General features: G+C 42.2%; 1 protein-coding gene across 8 annotated transcripts in view; it reads left to right on the plus strand.

Moving 5' to 3' along the window:
- Positions 1–245: 245 nt before the first annotated feature.
- Positions 246–20,664, plus strand: part of TMEM71 (transmembrane protein 71) — a 33,839-nt gene continuing 13,420 nt past the window's right edge. For 5 of the 8 annotated variants that reach the window (XR_013824494.1, XR_013824495.1, XR_013824496.1 and 2 more), the window contains exons 1-6: positions 246–325; positions 1,725–1,800; positions 3,021–3,081; positions 5,073–5,255; positions 7,042–7,214; positions 16,914–17,099. Coding sequence is in view for 5 of the 8 variants with exons in the window: in XM_079901364.1 (XP_079757490.1) it covers positions 1,761–1,800; positions 3,021–3,081; positions 5,073–5,255; positions 7,042–7,214; positions 16,914–17,099 (643 nt within the window). In the remaining 3 variants the exon portion in view is untranslated. Of the gene's footprint in view, positions 326–748; positions 807–1,630; positions 1,801–3,020; positions 3,082–5,072; positions 5,256–7,041; positions 7,215–16,913; positions 17,100–20,664 lie in introns of those variants that run through there. The other 3 variants (XM_079901362.1, XM_079901365.1, XM_079901363.1) reach the window with 3 other exon arrangements.

Consider the following 20,664-nt stretch of genomic DNA (forward strand, 5'->3'; position numbering starts at 1 on the left):
ACCTCATTCTGCCTCTCAGCAGAACGGTTACTCAGGCTGTTTTTTAAAAGAAAACAAGAGCAGTTGTAGGCTGCCTTTCCCAAGAACTACGAGCTCTTCTATTCTAGGAAACAGCCAAAAGAACAAGAGGCTGCCGAAGGCAAAATTTCTCTGCAACGGCCTGCACAGGGCAATGTGTGCAGCCATCTTTTAGAAGGAGGACAAGGTGGGATTTTCCTTTCTTAACAGACTTCTGCACCTGTTGATACGCTGACGCTATTTTCAGCCGAAGAACTGCTAAGTCCTGGATTTCTCCTCTCTCAACCACAGGAAACTTCATATTTCAGTAATTTTTTTTGTTATTTATCAATAGGAAGAAGGGACTGGGAACTTTCTTTGGAAGGAATACGTATGGGCAGATTATTTTTCAGTACAGATGAGTTGTTTTGATGGAACTGGTAGATGCGATCTGTTTCTTGAAAAGTCTTAGAGCTGCAACTGAAGTCTTTTTCAGTGTTACTAATACTTGATTAACTATTAGTTAACTGTAGCCTGTTATAACTATTTGTAAGATGTAGCAGTAAGACCTTGCTTTCTGCTATGCAATTTGTTGGCTTAAAATTAAACTTGATGATTGGGAGTATCTAACATAGGGTAATTTGGGCTGGATAAAAAGTGAAAGGACAAGTGACATACTATTATGTTATAGAGCAAAAAATATTATTTTATATTCCAAGCCATTAAAATCTATGAATGTCTGCTTTGACTTAGAGATCTTCCAAGGAATGCCAGAAAGTTCTCCTGATTTCTCTTAAGGTCTCTGTAAGGTAGGATCTATATTGTCTAACAGGTTTTGTGTATAGTTTATTGAAAGAATCAATTTGAACTTATAGAATTATTTGGGTTTGTTTTAATGTGTGACAGCTACGAAAACAACCTATTACTAGTTATCACATTTGAAAGGCATGGATAGAGGTGATGAATCAGAAAAGAATTTAGTCTTACCTTACTATGCTACTAGGATAGTGATATACACAAAGTTTAATAGTCATTGGAAAGTAGATCTATGTCATGAGTGGTAAGTGATCAAAGTTTACCTAATCTACACACTTGGATATGTGTTTAATTTGTAACTGAGAAAGTAAATTATATGTTCAGGAGCACTGAGTTTTGAAATCTGCCCAGTGACATACTATTTTTAGTGCAATGCTGCTTATGCTACTTAGAAATGTCCAGGGTAGTAGCAACTGGAAAAGACCACCAGCCCTCTGTGTAACTACCTGTCAATGATTTGAAGTGTTGGGTGTTGGACACCAACCCCCTAGCATTGTTTGAACTTGATAATGAAGTTGATGTGTGTTGGATGATGAAAATACAAATACATCTATTTAGAGGGTTCTAGAACCAATCTTTCTTTTCTGATTTCTTAATCAAATAAATAATTTTTATTATTTTATTTTGATTACAAGTCAACCTTTGTAAGTCTAGCCTTCCTGAATAAAATGTTGTGCTTATTTAGAGAAAAAGATTATTTAGATGCACTGAGCAACACAATGGAAAATGTAATCTAAAATCGTAGAGGCAGACACAACCTCAGTGGCCCTTCAACCCTGCCTTCAATCCCATTGATCTCTGTACTCTTTCAGTAAACAAATCTGACTAGTGCAATTAGTAGATGCCATCTGTTTTGACTTCATCTTTCTATTTTTAATACGTAATCCACCTTTTTTTAATGTCTTCTGCAGAAAATCTGTGAAGTTTGAACAAGCAGCCTTCCCAAGATGAACCGAATATCTCAGCTGATGTCAACACCAGTAGCAAGTAAATGTAGAACTGCTCTACGCAATTATCTTTTGAACGATTAGACTTCTTTTAGCAATTTCCTTGCTTTGATTTTGCTGATACTCATACCATTAACCATCTGTCAGTAGCTCGTGCTTCTTAAATGCCAGTGTTCACTTTGGCAATGATTTTGACTTCATTTCTTTCCTTGAGAGAAATGTGGTATTTTTCCTTTTAGTAGGAAAAAAAAAAAATCACCATTTTTTGATGCCTGTGCATAAATGTGAAAGGGGATTGTTTATCAGTTACTATTAAGATGCAAAACGGTTGGTCTGTAAAAAAATACCGAATGATTTTGATAGCTACTTGGAGAAAATGTGGGCGTTGTTCAAACGGTAGTGGTTTCAAATTTCTTCCTTCCTCTTGTTATTTTCTCCCCAAACCCTGCTTCTACCCTCCCTCACACTCCTACAATTTTCTCCTTCAAATCCACCAACCCAATCTGAAAGTCTAAACTCCTTTCTTTGTCTTAGATATTTATTGTCAGTAATGGAACCAAGTTTCACTGAACCTGTCTATTAGAAGTATTCACACCATTACTATGCAATATAAAATGCTGCTTTAAAGTTTAGAATATTAATCAACTACGACTCTCCCCAGTTGAAATCTGTTGCCATGCCTTTGGTTAAATTGGAACATGAATGAATGCATGATCTATTTTTTAATTAAGAATACTCACAGGCGTCATACATTGGAAAATCATTTATATAAAACAAAACTTTATTTTTTTCCACCACTCGTCTTCTGCTCATTATTTTGTAATAGAAGTGCCTTCAAATGCACTAACGAGCGAGAATCTAGGCAGATGATTGAATTCCTCAAATGACTGAGTAAGCTAAAATAACCAGAACGTTGGGTAATTGATTCGGGTTTGGGACAGCTTCACGTAAGATGTTTTCTTCTTCCTTTTCATGAGTCAGTTTGATGCTAATGGCATATCATTGCCTCATCCGAACTAAGGAACCTCTCAAGGAGAGTTGAGTGAGAGAAGAGACAGGAGATAGAAGCCCCTAGATTATGTCTTGCTGCCTGTAGAGACCTGGTGACAAGTTGTGCTCGTCCTGATTCATTGGATGGCTGCACCATTTGGAATCTCTGCTGAGGCTGGAACATCAGCTATTCACACCGTCCACAGTTTGCAATCATGCATGTTGATGCAGTGTGATAAATTTGTACTTCTCTCTCATTTCCTTATGCAGATTCTTCCCGGTCTGAGAAAGAATACGCTGTAGAGCTGTCTCCCCCATGCATTTTCCCAAGGTATTCCATGGGGCTTTTCGCAAGAAAAATCAATCAAATTCTTTCTGTATGCGTTATTTTGTTGTATTCTTGGCTTAAAAATATTGGAAAATCCCTGGCGGTCCAGTGGTTAGTACTCGGCTCTTTCACTGCTGTGGCCTGAGATTCAATTCCTGGTCAGGGAACGAAGATCCCGCAAGCCACGTAGTGCGGGGTATATATATTAGTTTTAGGTTTCATCCAGCTTTGGTATGGAGATATATCTCCAGTCCCATGCACATACAAATTGCAAACTTGCCTAACCTAATAAATGGAGTTTGGGAGGGAGGGAGGTGAGTGTGTGGGCAAACGTGAATGGTTTGTTTGTTTGGTGAGTGGAGAAACTACCGAATACCGATGCGTGGTTACTTTTTCTCAAATTGATCTTCTCTTAAATATGCTTTTACTGTCTCGCTTTACAAGAGCCACAAGGGCCTCTACCAGCGCACAAGCCAGCCAAATGTCATGCTCCACTAAAACCTGTGGAATCTACCATTTTGTTCACGTTCTGCAGTGAAGTCTCTTTTCTTTTCATTCCTTACTTTTTTTTTTCTTTTCTTTTTTTCTGTTTCTCTGTCTGTCTTTTATTCCTCACACAGGCATCAGCCAATGTTTCCTCTAGCATTTTGTGAAACATGCCAGTGGTATAAAGGGATCATGCTTTGATATTAGAACCTGTCCCCTTTTGTAAATTCTAGGCCTCCTACCACTAGCAAATGCATCAGTCAAAGATGAACAGGCAGGTCACATGGAAAGAGCGCATGCTTTAGAGTCAGAAAGACCAGAGTTCAAATCTTAACTCTGCCACTTACTAGCTGTATAAAATACCCAATTTATTTGCCCTTCTGCATCTCATTTTTTTTTTCCTGCTGTACTATAAAGATAATAATACTTAGCTTTTAGGGAGGTTTGTGAAAAGCAGATAAAGTGTGAAGTATGGGCCAGGCTCGTAGTAAGTTTTCCATAAATAATATCTATTTAAAATAGTATTTTGCTAACTTCAGTGCATGTAATAGTTGTGAATAGGCTTTTTTCTTTGATAGCACCAGTTTATTTTTTAAATATTTTATTGAAGTATCGTTGATTTACAATGTTGTGTTAGTTTCAGGTGTACAGCAAAGTGATTCAGTTGTATGTATTCAGAATATATATATATTTTTGCAGATTCTTTTCCCTTATAGGTTATTACAAAATATTGATATTGCTCCCTGTGTTATACAGTAGGTCCTTGTTGGTTATCTATTTTATATACAGCATGAATAAGCTTTAAACTTAAAAAAATTTTTCAGAATTTCAGTGAAGCATGGGGCATGAGGTTGCCTTTCAACCAGACAGACATGTGATTGTTTTTCAAACCTAAGACATATACAGACTCACCCAACTAAGTAGAAGACTTCCCTGGATAGCAAATCAGGGAGGGTAACTATGCAATCATTTGTGTGGTTGACCTGAGGGAAATTGGCAAAAGCCAAAAAGATCTCTTTGACTGCATGTTCTCCTATAATTCATATACGTCTGGTGGTTGTGTAGCTGTGATTTATCTATTAGAGTGACAAGAGTAAGGATATAGCATTCAGAGGGTTATTTGAAGTAAGGGTGGGCTGGAGCAGGCTCTGAGCTTCCAACATCCCAGGTAGGCTGTTTTGCAATTTTTTTCCTTCCAAGGGTGAGGGGTATCATATGGTGAAGAAACTGATTAGCCCTAAGTTTTCATCAAAGTGTTTGAAACAGAAAGAAACACTAAATGTGCTGTAGCTCAGTTGTCTCGCAGGTAAAGAGATGAAAGTGAGAAGTTTAAGAGAGGCCGTCTCAGAGGTGCAGGAGTAGTTGGTAGCCGGGAATGCAAAGAGCTGGTTTTCCTTCACAGCGACTAGAAATGTAGTTTTTGTGCGCCTGGATGAACCGGACAGAGATTGAAAGGTCTTCTCTCATCCCCTCCTTGGTTTTGTCTGTGATTTCCTGGATGGCAACAGTCCCTTTGACTGCTGCCCCATAGATCCCCTGACAGATTCCCACCTTACCTGTCGCCGAAGTCCCAGACTCCTCACCAATGGCTACTACATCTGGACCGAAGACAGTTTTCTCTGCGACAAAGATGGCAACACAACTCTGAGCCCCTCCCAGACCAGTGTCCTGTACAAGGAGAACTTAGTCAAGTAAGTAGAGGAGGTTCGGTACAAGGATCTGAAGTCCAACCCAAACGTTAATTATTCATTCATTCATTTGTTCATTCAACATCGTTTATAAGGAGCCCATTACTGCTCCAGTTGGTGGAAACACACAGGCTCATAAGGGGCAGGGGTGGCCGACGTGAAAACAAAGGAAAGTAATGAAGCTGGGCTTCCCTGGTGGCGCAGTGGATAGGAATCTGCCTGCCAATGCAGGGGACATGGGTTCGATCCCTGGTCCAGGAAGATCCCACATGCCGCAGAGCAACTAAGCACACGCGCCATAACTACTGAGCCTGAACTCTAGAGCCCGCGAGCCACACTACTGAAGCCCACGCGCCTAGAGCCCGTGCTCCGCAACAAGAGAAGCCACCGCAATGAGAAGCCCACGCACCACAACGAAGACCCAGTGCAGCCAAAAAAAAATTAGAAATAAATAAAAATTAAAAAATAAAATTAAATTAAAAAAAAAGAAAGTAATGAAGCCATACAGGTGCTGGGAGTGAAGCCTGATAGAGGTTAGCAGAGGGGAGAAGGAAAGGAGGCCCATTTTATTTGGAGCGACGGGTTAATACAAGCTTCTTAGAGATGAGGATGATTGATTTGAGTCTTGAGAGGCACAGGCTGCTAGTTAAGATAGATGTAGGAAAGAGGACTTCCAGAGGAGGGAACAGGCATGGAGTTCTAAGATACCCTGATACAAAGTGAGAGGAATGGCACATAGTTCGGGAGGGCTACCACTTAGGGTGGAAAGGGCTGCTCTCCCAAGAGAGGAGACTAAGCCCAGAAGCAGGGCTGGATTGAAGAGGTTACATTCCAGCCTAAGAAGGTTGGGCTTTATTCTGTAGATAAAAGAGGAGCTATTGACAAACTATCAGACTCATCCTTAGCAAGATAACACTGATTACAAGGTAGAAGATGGATTGTTGGGAGTGTGGATGTGTGGGGAATCAAAATCTTTTGGAAATGCAATTACCAAATCACATCACCACCCACCCCCTTCCCCTTGACATACTTCAGTGATCTCCCTGTGCTCTTATGTTAAATTCCAACTCCTTCACATAACAGTCAAGGTTATTCATTATCCACCTTCTTTTTACCTTTCCTGACTCATTTCCTAGCATGACTCAATATGAGACTTCTTGTTCATATACCCCAGAAAGGCTCCCTTGACTCCAGATTAGCAATACCCCTCCTGGTACTCTCAAAGCAGCCTCGGTTAATGCGGTTAGAACACACATCCACAGAGCACAGTAATCCAGGGCAGAGAGGATGGAGCCAGACTGCCTGGGTTTGCACCCCTGTTATGTCACTTACTAGCTGTATGACCTCAGACAAGTTCTTTAACTCTTTGTGCCTCAGTTTCCTGATCTGAGAAATGAGGTAACAGTAGCACCTACCTCACAGGGCTGTTCTGAGGATAATGTGAGTTACTCTATGTAAATCACTAAGAAAGACACCAGGCACATGATGAGGTCAGTGAAAGCATTAGCCGTATCTGCATTATTTTTGCCTTTCTCCCATACTAGATTATGAACTTTTTTGACCCAAGGTTTTGTCTTTTATCTCAATATACTTGACATTGATCCAAGCACCTGGCACACACAGAAATTTAAGAAACTTCTCTGGAATTAATGGAGGAAACAAATGAAATGAGCTTCACGGACCTGGGTGGTAGAGATGTGCCCTGTGCGTCCATTTGCACTAAATTCTCCGCTTTGACCCTGAGTTGACTCCTACTCATTATTCACTTGGTACTTTCATTTCTCTCCAGAATATTTAGAAAGAAAAAGAGAATCCGCCGTTCTTTTTCTTCTCTCTTCAACCTCAGTGCCTCTGAATCTTGGCTGCATGGAAACACCTTTGGTAATGCTGACTCTTCCCCCAATGAGGACGTCTGGTTGGAGGGGGTCAGGAGGCTGGAAACAAACCATTGCAATGAAAATGGTGAGTCTGAACCTCTTTTTCCATGGTGAAATTTCCAAAAGAGAAGTAGCAACCATGTGGTCCTGGACCAGTGGTGAGGAGAGTATGGGGGCAACACAGTGGAGGCCTGGGGTATTGAGGGCTCTTCAGGATGTCTTCCGGGAAGGGGAGGAGGGAGACCAGGTCCCTTACATACATGCATTGGACCCTGATCACACTGATCTGCGCTGTTTCCTGAACACCGTGCTCTTCCTCAGTTCTGCCGCTTCGCTCCTGTTGTTCATATGCTGGGATTCGTTCATTCATTCATTTATTCACTTGGAAGATTTTATTGAGGGCCAACTAGGTATCAGGCATCGTTCTACACACTGGGACGTATCGGTGAACAAAACAGACAAAACTATTTGTTCGCACGCAACTTGCATTCCTGACAAGGAATGCAATGACGTAAATTACGAAGCATGCTGGAAAGTGGTAAGAAGTGTGGGGCAGCGAAGGGGGAAGTGATGGGCATTTCAAGTTTCGGTGGAGTGACTGGCATGGCCTTCCTGAAAGTGACTTTTGAGCCCTGACTTAAACGTGGGAGTGAAGCATCTGGGGAGAAACAATCGGGCAAAGGAAATGCAAGGTCACAGGTTCTGGCCTAGGAGCCTGCGAGGGGCTGAGTGAGTGAGGGGAGAAGAGAGGTCAGGACCTCAGAGGTGTATGGGTGGAGCAGCTGCGGAAGGACGATGAGACCTGTGAGACCATTTCAAAGGCTTTGCTCTCTGCTCCGAGTGAGAGGAGAAACCGCTGGAGGATTTTGAGCAGAAGAATAACGTGATTCACCTTACATTTTGACAACATAGCTCTGGCTGCTGTGTTCAGGTTAGAGGTGAGGTAGGTATAGAGGGCAGAAGCAAGGAAACCAGTGAAGAGGTGTTAGAGTGACTCAGGTGGGAGAGAATGGCAGCTTGAACTAAGATGATAGCAGGATGACGGTGAGAATGGGAAGGATTCTGGATACACTTTGACGGTAGAGCCAACAGGATTTTGCTGTCGTGGGCTGAGAGAAAGAAAGAGAGCAGTCAAGGGTGCTTATTATATGCTAAGCACTTTACATCCTGTCTTGTTTATGTTATTTATGTATTATATTATTATTTATATATTACTTTGTTTATATACAGTATCATGTTTAAATACCTCAAAGTCCTCTAGGAATTAGGTCATATTATCATATTTATTATCATTATGATAAAATTGAAGTTCAGGGTTAAGTAACTTGCCCATGTTCATTTAGTTTATAAACAGCAGAGTTGGAATTCAACCTAGGTCTGTCTAGTTTGAAAGCGCAGCCTTTGCTCTGTTGCCAGTAAGGGTTTTCCTCTCCTTTCAGCATATACCTCATAGCCCAGGCCCAAAGAGCAAAGCAAGAGGACTCACATAACACAACCACATAAGAATTTAAAGATATGGTCCTTACGTGTCCAATATTTTTCTCAACCTGCTTCCTGGGCAGACAGCTCAAATACTATATTATTTTTGTGAAAGCTTTTGGATTTGTAGTAATTACAGATTCATAAGAAGTTGAAAAATAAATAATACAGAAAGCACCTGTGTACCCTTCACCCAACTTCCCCTGCTGGTAAAACTTTCTCAGTAGTGCATTATCAAAACCAGGAAATTGACATTGATGCCAGACCATGAAGATTCCATCAGTTTTTGTCTGTGAATGTGTGTGTGTGTGTGTTACACTAGATTCAGTTAAAAAAATAGAGTGCTTGTTAAATGAAGAAACAATTCCTTATGTTAACAAACTAGTAATTAAACTGAGTATATCCTAGTTCCCCACAATAACAAGGATGTATAAACAGGACAAAGATAAAAGAAAGAGGCAGGGATGTGGCGGGTGAGCCTGGAATGATAGACTGAAGATATCTGAAGAAACTTCTGCGCCGTGTTGAGGACTTTGGATTTTGTCTAATCAATCAAGGATATTTTAGAAGCCTATTTTATTTTATTTTTTTATTTATTTATTTTTTTTGTGGTACACGGGCCTCTCACTGTTATGGCCTCTCCCGTTGCGGAGCACAGGCTCCGGACGCGCAGGCTCAGCAGCCATGGCTCACGGGCCCAGCCGCTCCGCGGCACGTGGGATCCTCCCGGACCGGGGCACGAACCCATGTCCCCTGCATCGGCAGGCGGACTCTCAACCACTGCGCCACCAGGGAAGCCCTATTTTATTATTTTTTATTGAAGTATAGTTGCTTTACAATATAGTGTTAGTTTCTGCTGTACAGCGAAGTGAATCATTTATACGTATATATCATATATACGTATACTTACATATCTCCTCTTTTTTAGATTTCCTTCCCATTTAGGTCACCACAGATCACTGAGTAGAGTTCACTGTAAGTTCTCCTTAGTTATCTATTTTATACATAGTAGTGTATATATGTCAATCCTAATCTCCCAGTTCATCCCACCCCCTTCCCCCCTTGACGTCCCTAAGTTTGTTCTCTACACCTGTGTCTCTATTTCTGCTTTGCACATACACTCCTTTTGATATTCTTTTCCATCGTGGTTTATCATAGGATACTGAATATAGCTCTCTGTGCTACACAGTAGGACCTTGTTGTTTATCCATTCCATATCTAATAGCTTACATCTGCTGGTAGAAGGCTCTTAAGCAGGGCAATGACACAATCAGATTTAGATGTTTAAAGATTGCCTTTACAGCGCCATGAAGTGAAGATTGGATGGAGGTACCTAGTGGGAACTCAGAGGCAATTAAAATCAGCTGGCACACCAGGGACCGTGGCTCTGGAAATAGAGGGAAGAGATTGAAGGAATCTTTTTCAAGGTAGAATTGACACACTGGTGACAGATCGAATGTAGTGATGAGAAAGTGGGAGGAATCAAAGAAAACGGATGTGTTTAATTCAGGGAACTGTGTGAAAAGTTCTGCCTGTCACCAAGGCCTGGAAGACAGTTGGGCCGAGTTATGAGGAAGATGAGCTTTTGAGCTGAACGGACCTAAAGTCAAGTCCTTGAATCACCTTCTCCAACCTGAGTGTTCTCGGGGAAGTTAGTTAACAATCCTGGTCTTCTATTTCTATGTATATAAAATAAGAAAAATAGTAACATGGAATTGCTGTGAGGATGAGATGCAATAATTCATGGAAAGGACATATTAGTACAGGGTCTGGTGTCCTGCTCAATATGAATTAGCTATAAAAAGGCAAAAAGGAACAGATTGGGGTCAGGAAAAGAGACCCTGAATTCTGTTTCTTGTGAGTTTAATTTGTTGTACTTATGGGAAGTGGACAGATAGCCAGTAGGGGTTTAGAAGTGTAAGAAAAGAGGTCAGGAGTGAGGAAGGATCTGGATATCGATTTGGAAGCCAGTGTGAGAAGTAGTAGAGGTCTTTGGAATAAAGGAGGAAAACAAGTGGATGAGCAGAAAGGAGAGTTAAGAAAGGGATTTAGGAGGTTAAACAGCAGCTCCAGTAATAATTATCCCTGATAGTAATGAGCGCTATGGACCAGCATCATTGCAACAAATCCATTATGTTATGTCATCACTTCTCTCCAAAGTCTATGTGCGAGTATTAGTTGTGTGCGTGTGTGTGTGTTAGGAACACAATGTAAGATTTACCCTCTTAGCAAAGTTCTAAGTATACAACACAGAATCGTTACCTATAGCCACGGTGCTGTACAGACCTCTAGGATTCATTCATCTTGTAGAACTGAAATTTGGACTATGGAAATCATGCAGCATTTCTCCCGCTGTGTCTGGCTTGTTTCACATAGCACAATGTGCTTCAGGTTCTTCCATGTTGGTGAGGATGTGGAAAAACGGGAACCCTTGTGCACTGCTGGAGGGAATGTAAATTAGTACAGTCGCTATGGAAAACAGTAGGGAGGCTCCTAAAAAAATTAAAAATAGAACTACCATGTGATCCAGCAATCCCACTTCTGGATATATATTCACAGGAATTGAAATCAGGATCTCAAAGAGTTATCAGCATTCCATATTCATTGCAGCGTTACTCGCAATAGCAAAGATATGGAAACAATCTAAATGTCCATCAGCAGATAAATGGGCAAAGAAAATGTGGCATATACATACAGTGGAATGTCATTCAGCCTTATAAAAGAAGGAAATCCTGCCATTTGCAACAACATGGAGAGAGTATTATGATTATCCCCATTTTACCGAGGGGAACGCTAAGGCAGATTAGATCCTTTTCATGGGGCCGTGCAACTAGTAAGTAGCATAGGCTGGCCTCAAACCGAGGAATCTTGAGTATGTGCTCACCGTGCTACACCCAGGACAGGCACGGTGGGGAAAGTTTCTCAGGCAGAGGACCAGAACAGCATGATGCCATGAAAGAAGAGCATATAAAGAAATGACTAATGGTGTGCCGCTTGCGAAAGAGGTCAAGTGTCCTGCAGCCTTAAAGACGTCTCTGGTAAAAAAGTTATGCACGGCATCTTCCATCAGAAGGCAACTAGAATGCAGCAGAAAATAACACAACAATGTAAAGAATCATATTCCAATGAAGATGTTAAAAAAAAAAGAACAAGGCAACTAGAGGTGATCCTGCCAACTCTTGGCATCCCGGACAGATTGTGGCACGGATACCTACAGTGAGAAGGAGCCCTCCTTACTTTTTAATTGAGATATAATTCATACCATAAAGTTTACCATATTAACATGTACAATTCAGTGATTGTTTTAGTATATTCACAAAGTAGGTTATGAAACCATGACCACTTTCTAATTCCAGAACATTTGCATCACACCAAAGAGAAACACCGTACTCGTTATCAGGCATGCCCCATTTCCTGTCCCCCTACCCATTAGCAGACCATTAGCCTACTTCCTGTCTGCATGGATTTGCCTAATTTGGACTCATGACTTTTTCTTTTTCTGGAGGAAAAATTAAACCTTATTTATTTTTAAAAACCAGAAACACTAGGAAAATATATCACAGCCTTGAAACAGCAAAGAGACAGGCTATATTAGCATTTCAAGTAATTAAGTTGGTAAAAAGACAACAAGGTCCTAAGCAAAACGATAAGGTGCCAGAGCAGGGGCAGGAACACTGCATGTTGCAACAGTCCTGACAAAAGTGGTGTTTGGTAATGGTTGGGGGCCTGCCCTTCTTCTGCCCTAAAGGAATCACAGCTCAGCCCTGAGTTGCTTACTTTTTCTTCCGTGACCTTCGTGTTGCCAAGGGCTTGTCTCAATTGAGTTCTGTTATTTCAGGGGGCAAAGTCAGCAATATTGGGGCTTAGGCTTTCATTCCATTCTGTTTTATAAAAACCAGGTTTTTCCAAATCCAGTACTTCATGACTCTCCTAATCTCACCGTTCTTTCCTGTATACTAGTATACAACACAATCAAAACCCCCTTGACTTTTAAGGGTGGGCTGCATCTTCCTCTCATTGGTAGCACTGCGGCAGTAGTGGCTGGCTTCTGCTGACCTATCTTATGCACTTGGAACATCCATCTCTTGGTCCTAGGCTGACTTTCTGGAACACATGGGGCAAGCCTCTTCTTGGTTCTAAAGCAACGTTTTCCCAAAGTGTGGGTGAGGCAGCAGACGCCTCTAGGACACGACAGTAGTGAATGCTGAATCTCTCAGTGAGACAGAAGCTCTGACTCTTCCAGATCTCACCATCTTTCTCATAAAACCAAGGAGAAGGGCTCAGATGGGAGCCCCAGTTGCTTTAAGACTCTTGAACACTCACTACTCTCTCTTTTAACAAAGAACAGACTCAGAGCTCTCCCCTACAAAAGTATTTAGTGCAAATTAAATAAGGTCTCATTTTCACTGTATTTGGTTTTGTTTTTTGTTTTTTGCGGTACGCGGGCCTCTCACTGTTGTGGCCTCTCCCGTTGCGGAGCACAGGCTCCGGACGCACAGGCTCAGCGGCCACGGCTCACGGGCCCAGCTGCTCCGCGGCATGTGGGATCTTCCCGGACCGGGTCACGAACCCATGTCCCCTGCATCGGCAGGCGGACTCTCAACCGCTGCACCACCAGGGAAGCCCTGTATTTGTTTTTATATTTACTTTTTCTTTAGGACATTTAAATGATTGATATAAAGTTTCCTTTAAAGTAAAAGACTAAAGTGAAACAATTTAAGAAAATATGAAATGGCTAGGAGTTAAGAAGGCTCCGGGATGTGGCAAAAATCAGGAAAATGATGCTTGGATGCCTAAAGTTTGGGAATCACTGTTCTAAAGGCAGAGTTTCACATATTTGTAAATCAACATCTTGTTTTCCCATAGTTGCCTCTTCAAAATATGTCCAAACAACCTTAAAGCAATTGGACCACAGCAGCACCGCATGTGCATGAGGTATCTTGTTAAAATTCTCATGGTTTCCAAATATCTTCTAAATATAACAAATCAAACCACCCCCCTCCAAATCAGTAATTAGTCAACCCCGGGTGCGCACACACAGGATTTTGAAAGCTCTCATTTCTGCTGTCAATTGTAATCAAATCTTCCCCAGACTTCTTATTTTCCGGATTTACCCAAAGCCCCGTGACTTTTATCAGCAATTTATTTTTCTCTGGAAACATCGCCGAGTTAGAAGACTAGAGAAGAATTCAAAATTAAATTGTTTTGCTGTTTTCTCTCTGGGCCATGGATGCAATCAAAACTTACTTCCTCTGATTTCCTTTTGCTTCATTTTTCAGGCTAAAAATGTTTTTCTTGTTGTTGTTGCCTATTTTGTTTATCCTTAGCTCACCCCTTCCACAGCTGTGTCGAGATACCTTTCCTCATTAGCTGCAATTCATTCTTTAGCCATGGCATTCTGTGGCTCCCCAGACCCAATACTGCAATTTGGGATGCATCCCCAGAGCCCGTGAGTCATATTGATAGAGGATCTAGGATTCGTGCAGGGAGGACGAATCAGGACTTCCCGCTCTATTTCTGCCAGTCCCAAGAAAGAAAGACAAGATGACCTCAGACAAGGCACCCTTGCCTGAGGTCTGCGATTTTCTCTTGATCTAGCGCCTCTTCCGTAAATATCTTTAATGGCAACATCTGTATGTCACTTTGTGTTTCCCTCTATAGCAAACAAATGCCCATTCTGCATTGCAAGGATAGGGAATGTGCTCGGGAGAAATGGATTCCTCCTTTTCAAACAGGAGTCAACTACCCTGCATTTAAATAAATCAGGAGGAACAGAATGAAATTAATATCTTCAAATATAATACCAAAGAACTATTTACTGAAATGTTTTCTGCATTATGATTCTTTCATTTATTATTAAGGTTAGAGGGAAAAAAATGTCAGTGAGGGGAAGCGTGAATTGGGGGCAAACCTTGTCCTTTCAGAGATGAAAATTCCTTGATCATTTTTTGTTAAGATTCTTTTGTGGTTTCTCTTTTTAATGTCAGCTCTTCTTGCAGAAAATTCTGTGTAATATTTCCAGTATGCTACACGAGATACATTTTTCTTTCATCTCACTCTCAGTGGCAAAGCATAAGTTCAACAGAGCAGCCTTGGACGACAGCACAGGAATATTTTTACTCTTCTCACATCCTCAACCATATCTCCCCAGATCTTAGTTCAGTGCCATTCATGAATATATAATCAGCCATGAAAGTTACCAGTTCCTTCTCACTTCCATGTTAATTTGACCACATAGCTTCCTCTCTTTTTTTAAAACAGCTTTATTGAGGTATAATTGATATATGCAGATGTACTTATTTAATGTGTACACTTTGATGAGTTTGGACAGTTGCAAACCCCCTGATACCATCACCAGAGTCAAGGCAACAGACATCCAACACCTCCCAGAGTTTCCTTGTGTCCCTTTGTGGAGTCTTTTGTTTCTGCGGGGGTTTTGGGGGGAGTCTGTTTTTTGTACTAAAAACAAAAAGCGAGATCACCCTTCTCAACTCATTTTGAAGTGCATAAAATACCTCATTGACACCTATAGCCACTATGTTCAGCAGACCTCTAGAACTTATTCATCTAGCATCACTGAAACCTTATAACTGTTGAACAACTCCCCATAGCCCCCTCCCCCCAGCTCCTGGCAACCACCATTTTATTCTCTGCTTTTCTGATTTTGACTATTTTAGACACCACATGTGTAAGTGGAATCATGCGGTATTTGTCTCTCTATGACTGGCTTATTTCACTTAGCATAATGTCCTCCTGGTTCATCCACAATGTTACAAATGACAGGATTTTCTTTACTCATTTGCCTATTGGTGAATACTCGGGTTGTTTCCATAACTTGGCTGTTGTGAATAGTGCTGCAATGAACAAGGTCCAGGACCTCGTCTGCAACTTGATCATTACTGGACGCTCTGCATGTTTCACTTTCTACTGTTTCCTTTTTCTATGGCAACCAGCAGGGATGCTTCTGCAGATTGCTTTGTCAAGAGGCAGCAAGTTGTGGGTGGGAGGGTGGGAGGCAACCTGCAGGGTTGGCAGGAATTCCCGTGTCCAGAAGCATCGGTTCATTAGCTCAGTATCCAGGCCTGTCTTGTGCATTATAGGATGTTTCACAACATCCCTGGGTTTTATTTCCTTAGATACCAGTGACACCCCATCCCTTCTCCCCTGCTCAAGTTGTGACAACCCAAAATGACTCCAGACATTGTCAAATGTCCCCTGGGGAGAGAAATTACTTCTGGTTAAGAAGCACTGTTATATGAGGACCCCAAGTGTCTCTTGGAGTTCCACAGTCATTCCCAGCTTCCAAAACGGGGAGGGGCCTCTCTCCCATCTCTCACTGCTGAGTGAGCACTTCAACACACCAGGTACCTCCTGTTACACTCATGCTCCAAGTTGCCCTCAGGATAAATCTTAGCTCCTGAGTGAGTGTGACCCATGAGGCCCTTTGTGATTTGACCCCCTCTTAGCAGTCCAGCCAGAACCATCTTCCAGGACTTCCTGTCTGACCACATAGGAGGCCTCCCTCTTCTGGGAACCTGCCACGTTCTCTCCCAGGCTGATGTCTTTCCTTCTCCCCCTCCCCCCTCCCTCCCCCTCCCCTCCTCCTCTGCTCTCCCCCTCCCCCTCTCCCCTCCCCCTCTACCCTCCCCCCTCCCCCTCCCCCTCTCCCCTCCCCCCTCCCCCTTCCCCCTCTCCCCTCCCCCTCTCCCTCCTTCTCCTCTCTGCCTGGCCTGCCCTCCTCCTGCTGTCTCTCTGGAAGCACTCCTACTCATCCTTCAAGTTTCCACTTCAGCACTCACACACTCCCTCCTAGGCTCCATCTGGACACCTTCTGCCAGGCTTCCACATAGCAATGACCTCGTTGCCTCTTAGCTGTGGGCTTCTGTGCCTGTCCCTCTCCAACTGTGAGTGGGGCACAGCAGTATCTACTTTGGCTTCCGACTCCCAGCCTCTTGAGCTGTGTCCTGTGTGCAGTTATACAATAATTCTGCATTGAATGAATCAACGGATCCGCCCGCCCGGGGCTCATGAAGCTTTTGCCTTCCCCTCTACCCTGGCTTCCCCTCTACCCTGGCTCCCCTTCCGAAACTCTGGCTTGGCATCTTCTCTGGGGCTGTCACCTGTGGGCTGCCTTAGTCACTTTATGATCCAGACATGCCATGAAAATAGAGGTTAGGAAAAAAATATCTCTGCTCGTTCAGTTCCAATTCTCTGTCCTTCTTGAGACTATTGTTATGATCATTAGTCACCGAAAACACACACACATACAAACACACACAAGCACTGATCCCTTCTGCTCTTCCAGGAGGTGGTTTGGACTGTTCACTGATGGATAACTGGGAGTCGGAGAAGCTAAATGCAGAGTCTGTGAAAACCTCCTTTTCCAGCCATGTCACCTCTCGGAGTCCCGGAGAAAACTCCCACAACCTGCCTCCTCGGTCCCAGTTCACAGCTTCTGAACCTTTGCAGGAAAACATTTTGGATAATCCAAGTGAGTTTTTTTTTTTTTTAAATCTTTGCCACACCCAAATAATTCTTCCTTTCAGGGCCCAGAGATGACTATATCCCCTTAGGCGCTGGTATCAACCTGTGCCCATGTGATGCATTCGCAGAGAAGGTGATTGATTTGGAGGTGTCATCTTTGAGGCACCAGAAGGACTGGATTTGCAGTGTTATTTATTTTTTAAAAACCCTGAAGACGTTTGGCAAGATGTTAAGTTTGGCTAAAGCGGAGTCGTGCGTACACAGGTGTACACTGTTATCATCTTTATACTTAGCTGTGCATTTGACATACACTATAAGAAGAAAATGAAGGGAAGAAAGAAAAGAACGTCCTTTCATGCTATGCCCCCAGCAAGGAAAGTCAAAAGATATCCAGGCATTGTTATTTCCTGTCAGTAGTACATCTGAAATAAATTCAGCAGGCATCTCCCTTAATCTCTAGCTTGCTAATATCAGATTAATCATGTTTGCACACAGTGTCGCCTCCAGGCTCTATCTTCAGCTTGCCAAGGTTCAAAGTCCAGTGCCCATTTGTTGGCTGGAACTCAGAAGCTGTTTACCCAACCCTGCAAAATTTCACGTTGTCATCTGTAAATGGAGATAACCATAGTGCTTACCTTGTAAATGACTAAAATAATCGTGTCGAGCACTTAGCATCCTGTATACTAAGCACTTCAAAAATGTGACGTTATGATTACATAAGATTGAGGTTAAGTGGAAAAATAATACCTTCTCTTTGTTTGCCTTCCCCAGATCATGAATATTTATTTCACTGACCACTTCTACTCCCAAAGACCAATATGCTCTGCTTTATTTTGTCCCAGTGCAGCTATTAGATAAGTGTTGAGGGTTTTTTAGTTCCCTTTCAAGGTGTTGGGATGACAGAGAAAGCAGTGTTTATTTTTTAGACAGTTCCCCGGTGATCAACACCCACTAAGGCTTCACAGCCACCTCCTCCAGGGAGTCCACCCTGTTTTCTGAGGAAGAGGTGTTAAGTGGCCCCTTTTTGTGTTCCTCCATACCCATTTCCTGCACTGCTCTTGCATGTTTACTTTTGTATCTCACCCATCATGCTGTGAGCTCCTTCAGGATGGGCACCATATCTTAGGCATTTGTAGATTTTAAACTTACCCAGGTAGTGCTTGGCACAGAGCAAGGGCTCCATGACTGTGGTGGACCAGTTAAGTGTGCTACCTCCATTTTACAGATAAGAATACTCAAGTTCAGACAGGCCAAGTAAGCCTCTGTACATGTTCTGTGTTGTATCTAGAATGTCTCCCACGGGCTATACCTGGAAGACCCCTGCTCTTTCTTCAAGGTACAGTTCAGAGGAGACCGCTTCTGTGGGGCCTTCTCTGCCCCCTGCTGGGGCGTTGAGGTAACACTTGGCTTCCCTGAGACGCCATAGCACACAGCACCGGGTATCTATCTCTCTGTTGACGCCATCTTCCTTTGCCTCACCCGTCTATGAAGCCCTGAGTGGACAAGGTCTCCATTTGATTCTATTTTATCTCCTTCGCATGTAGGTTTTGAGCGTGCAGGCTGTTTCAGGTGATGGTTCATATGCTAGGGATATAGGCATGCATGGCATCATCTTTATCACTCAGGGCTTTTTGAGTTCCAGCGGATGGCAATCCAACTCAAAATGGATTAATCAATCATTGAATGTATTGCTTCATATTATTAAAAACTCCAGGCAAACATTTCAGGTTTCTGTCAGTCTGTACAAGTCTCTTTTCTTCTGTGTCAGCTTCACTCTTTAAAATGCTACTTACTACTCCATGGTAGTTCCTGCTGGCTCTGTACCTACAACTTTCCATGTTCAAGGCCAGCAGAAGGAGATTATTGGCTTCTCAAGTTAGGACCAAAGGGCAGGCTTTCTTGGTTCAGGAAGGGTCCCCTTTACATGGCAAAACCAATCCCTTTGTCAATAAATATGTAAAGCTCCAAATGGCTTGGAGTGGATCAAAGACTGGGAGGGAAATCAGTCTGTCCATGGGCACCATGTACTAGGAGAAGGGGAGAGGGGCTTCCCAAGGAAAATATGGGCACTGCCACCAAAGAGCAGCCAATAGATGCTGGCTATTCTCAATAGTCTGGTGGGGAATCGTAGAGAAAGAAAACAGCAATTTTAATTCAGTGTGAAAAGGTTGTTGATGGAGACAGGCATAAGGTATAATGGGATTATAAAGAGGGAGAAGCTAAGGGCCAAGGGGGAGTTGAAGGCATCCAGGAAGGCTTCTTCAAGGAGGTTACACGTGAACTAAGCCAAAATCAATGCTACGTGAGCGGCTACTGATGGAATGAATCAATGAACACCTTGTCCACAATCACACAATGCATATCTTTATAGAACTTGAATTTAAACCCAATTTTCCTTCAATATTCAAGTCTAGTGACCTTTGCAGTCAAGCTAGACTTATTTCTGTGAGAAAATGGGTTTCAAATTCTACTTGAAATCAGAGGAAGCTAAGAATAGAAACATACTTTAGAAGGATGGTTGAGTGTTCAACTGAACCCACAATAACTTATCTAAATCACAGTATACATGAAATACTGTACACTTGCAGTGATGTCATTCACAACTGCTATATTTTGCATTGCCAGTCTCCAGTGTTCTGCCCGCATTGTGGACTAAGTAGGTTTCTGTTAGCTGACTCGACCTCCATTCAGAGCACAAATGGCAAAAATAAACGCGTTCATAGCTCAAAGTCATTCCAAGTTTTAAACAACTATTTAAACAAAAATTGAGCTTTTGAAACATTTGGCAAAGATTAAGCTGAGGTTTGTTCTATTTTCCTTTAGATCTTTATGTGGCAATCCTTAAACTAGCTCTGATTTCTTTTAGGTGATTAAAATAATACTCAGGGTCACAACTGGTTTAACTCTTCCATTTATAACTTCTGGAGGATTTGCAGTCATTTCCACTGTGGCTTAGTAGCACTGAAATATTTTACGATAGCAAAGAGTTTCAGAAGGACAGATAGTTCCGAATATTTATTCTCTTTTTTTGCCCTTTAGAGACTCCCAGCATGCCACGTTGCCATTCTCTTTCCCCGCCCCATTTTAGGCAAAACATGGTGTTCTGGCTAGATGTGGTTTTTCAATCTTGGCTCTAGCACCTCATAGCTGTGTGACCTTGGACGAATTTCATCATTTGAAATTTGGTCTTCTCATTTGCAGAACTGTGATAATGGTTCCCGCCTCAGGCTTTTGTCGTGTTGATGAAATGAACTGATGTAGGAAAGCTCTTTGTGAATCATAAGTCACTCCACAAATTTGAGGCATTAATATTATTATCAATATCATCCCAGTTAGATTTCTGACATTAGCATACATTCTAAAAAGCCTTTCCCCAACGTTAAAGTAAAAGGCAAGCCCCAAACTGTTTATGTAATGTAATCATTTATTTTTTTAGTGATAGGACAAAAGTGATCATTTTCAGGAAATTTGTAATAAATGGCCCTGTACAACATTTGATAATTTTATCTTATTACTTATGACAAATTACTTGAGCTGACATACGTTTGAAAACCATGTGTTTGAGTTCTAAT

Source organism: Stenella coeruleoalba (assembly GCF_951394435.1).
Source record: "Stenella coeruleoalba genome assembly, chromosome: 17".
Classification (NCBI taxonomy): domain Eukaryota; kingdom Metazoa; phylum Chordata; class Mammalia; order Artiodactyla; family Delphinidae; genus Stenella; species Stenella coeruleoalba.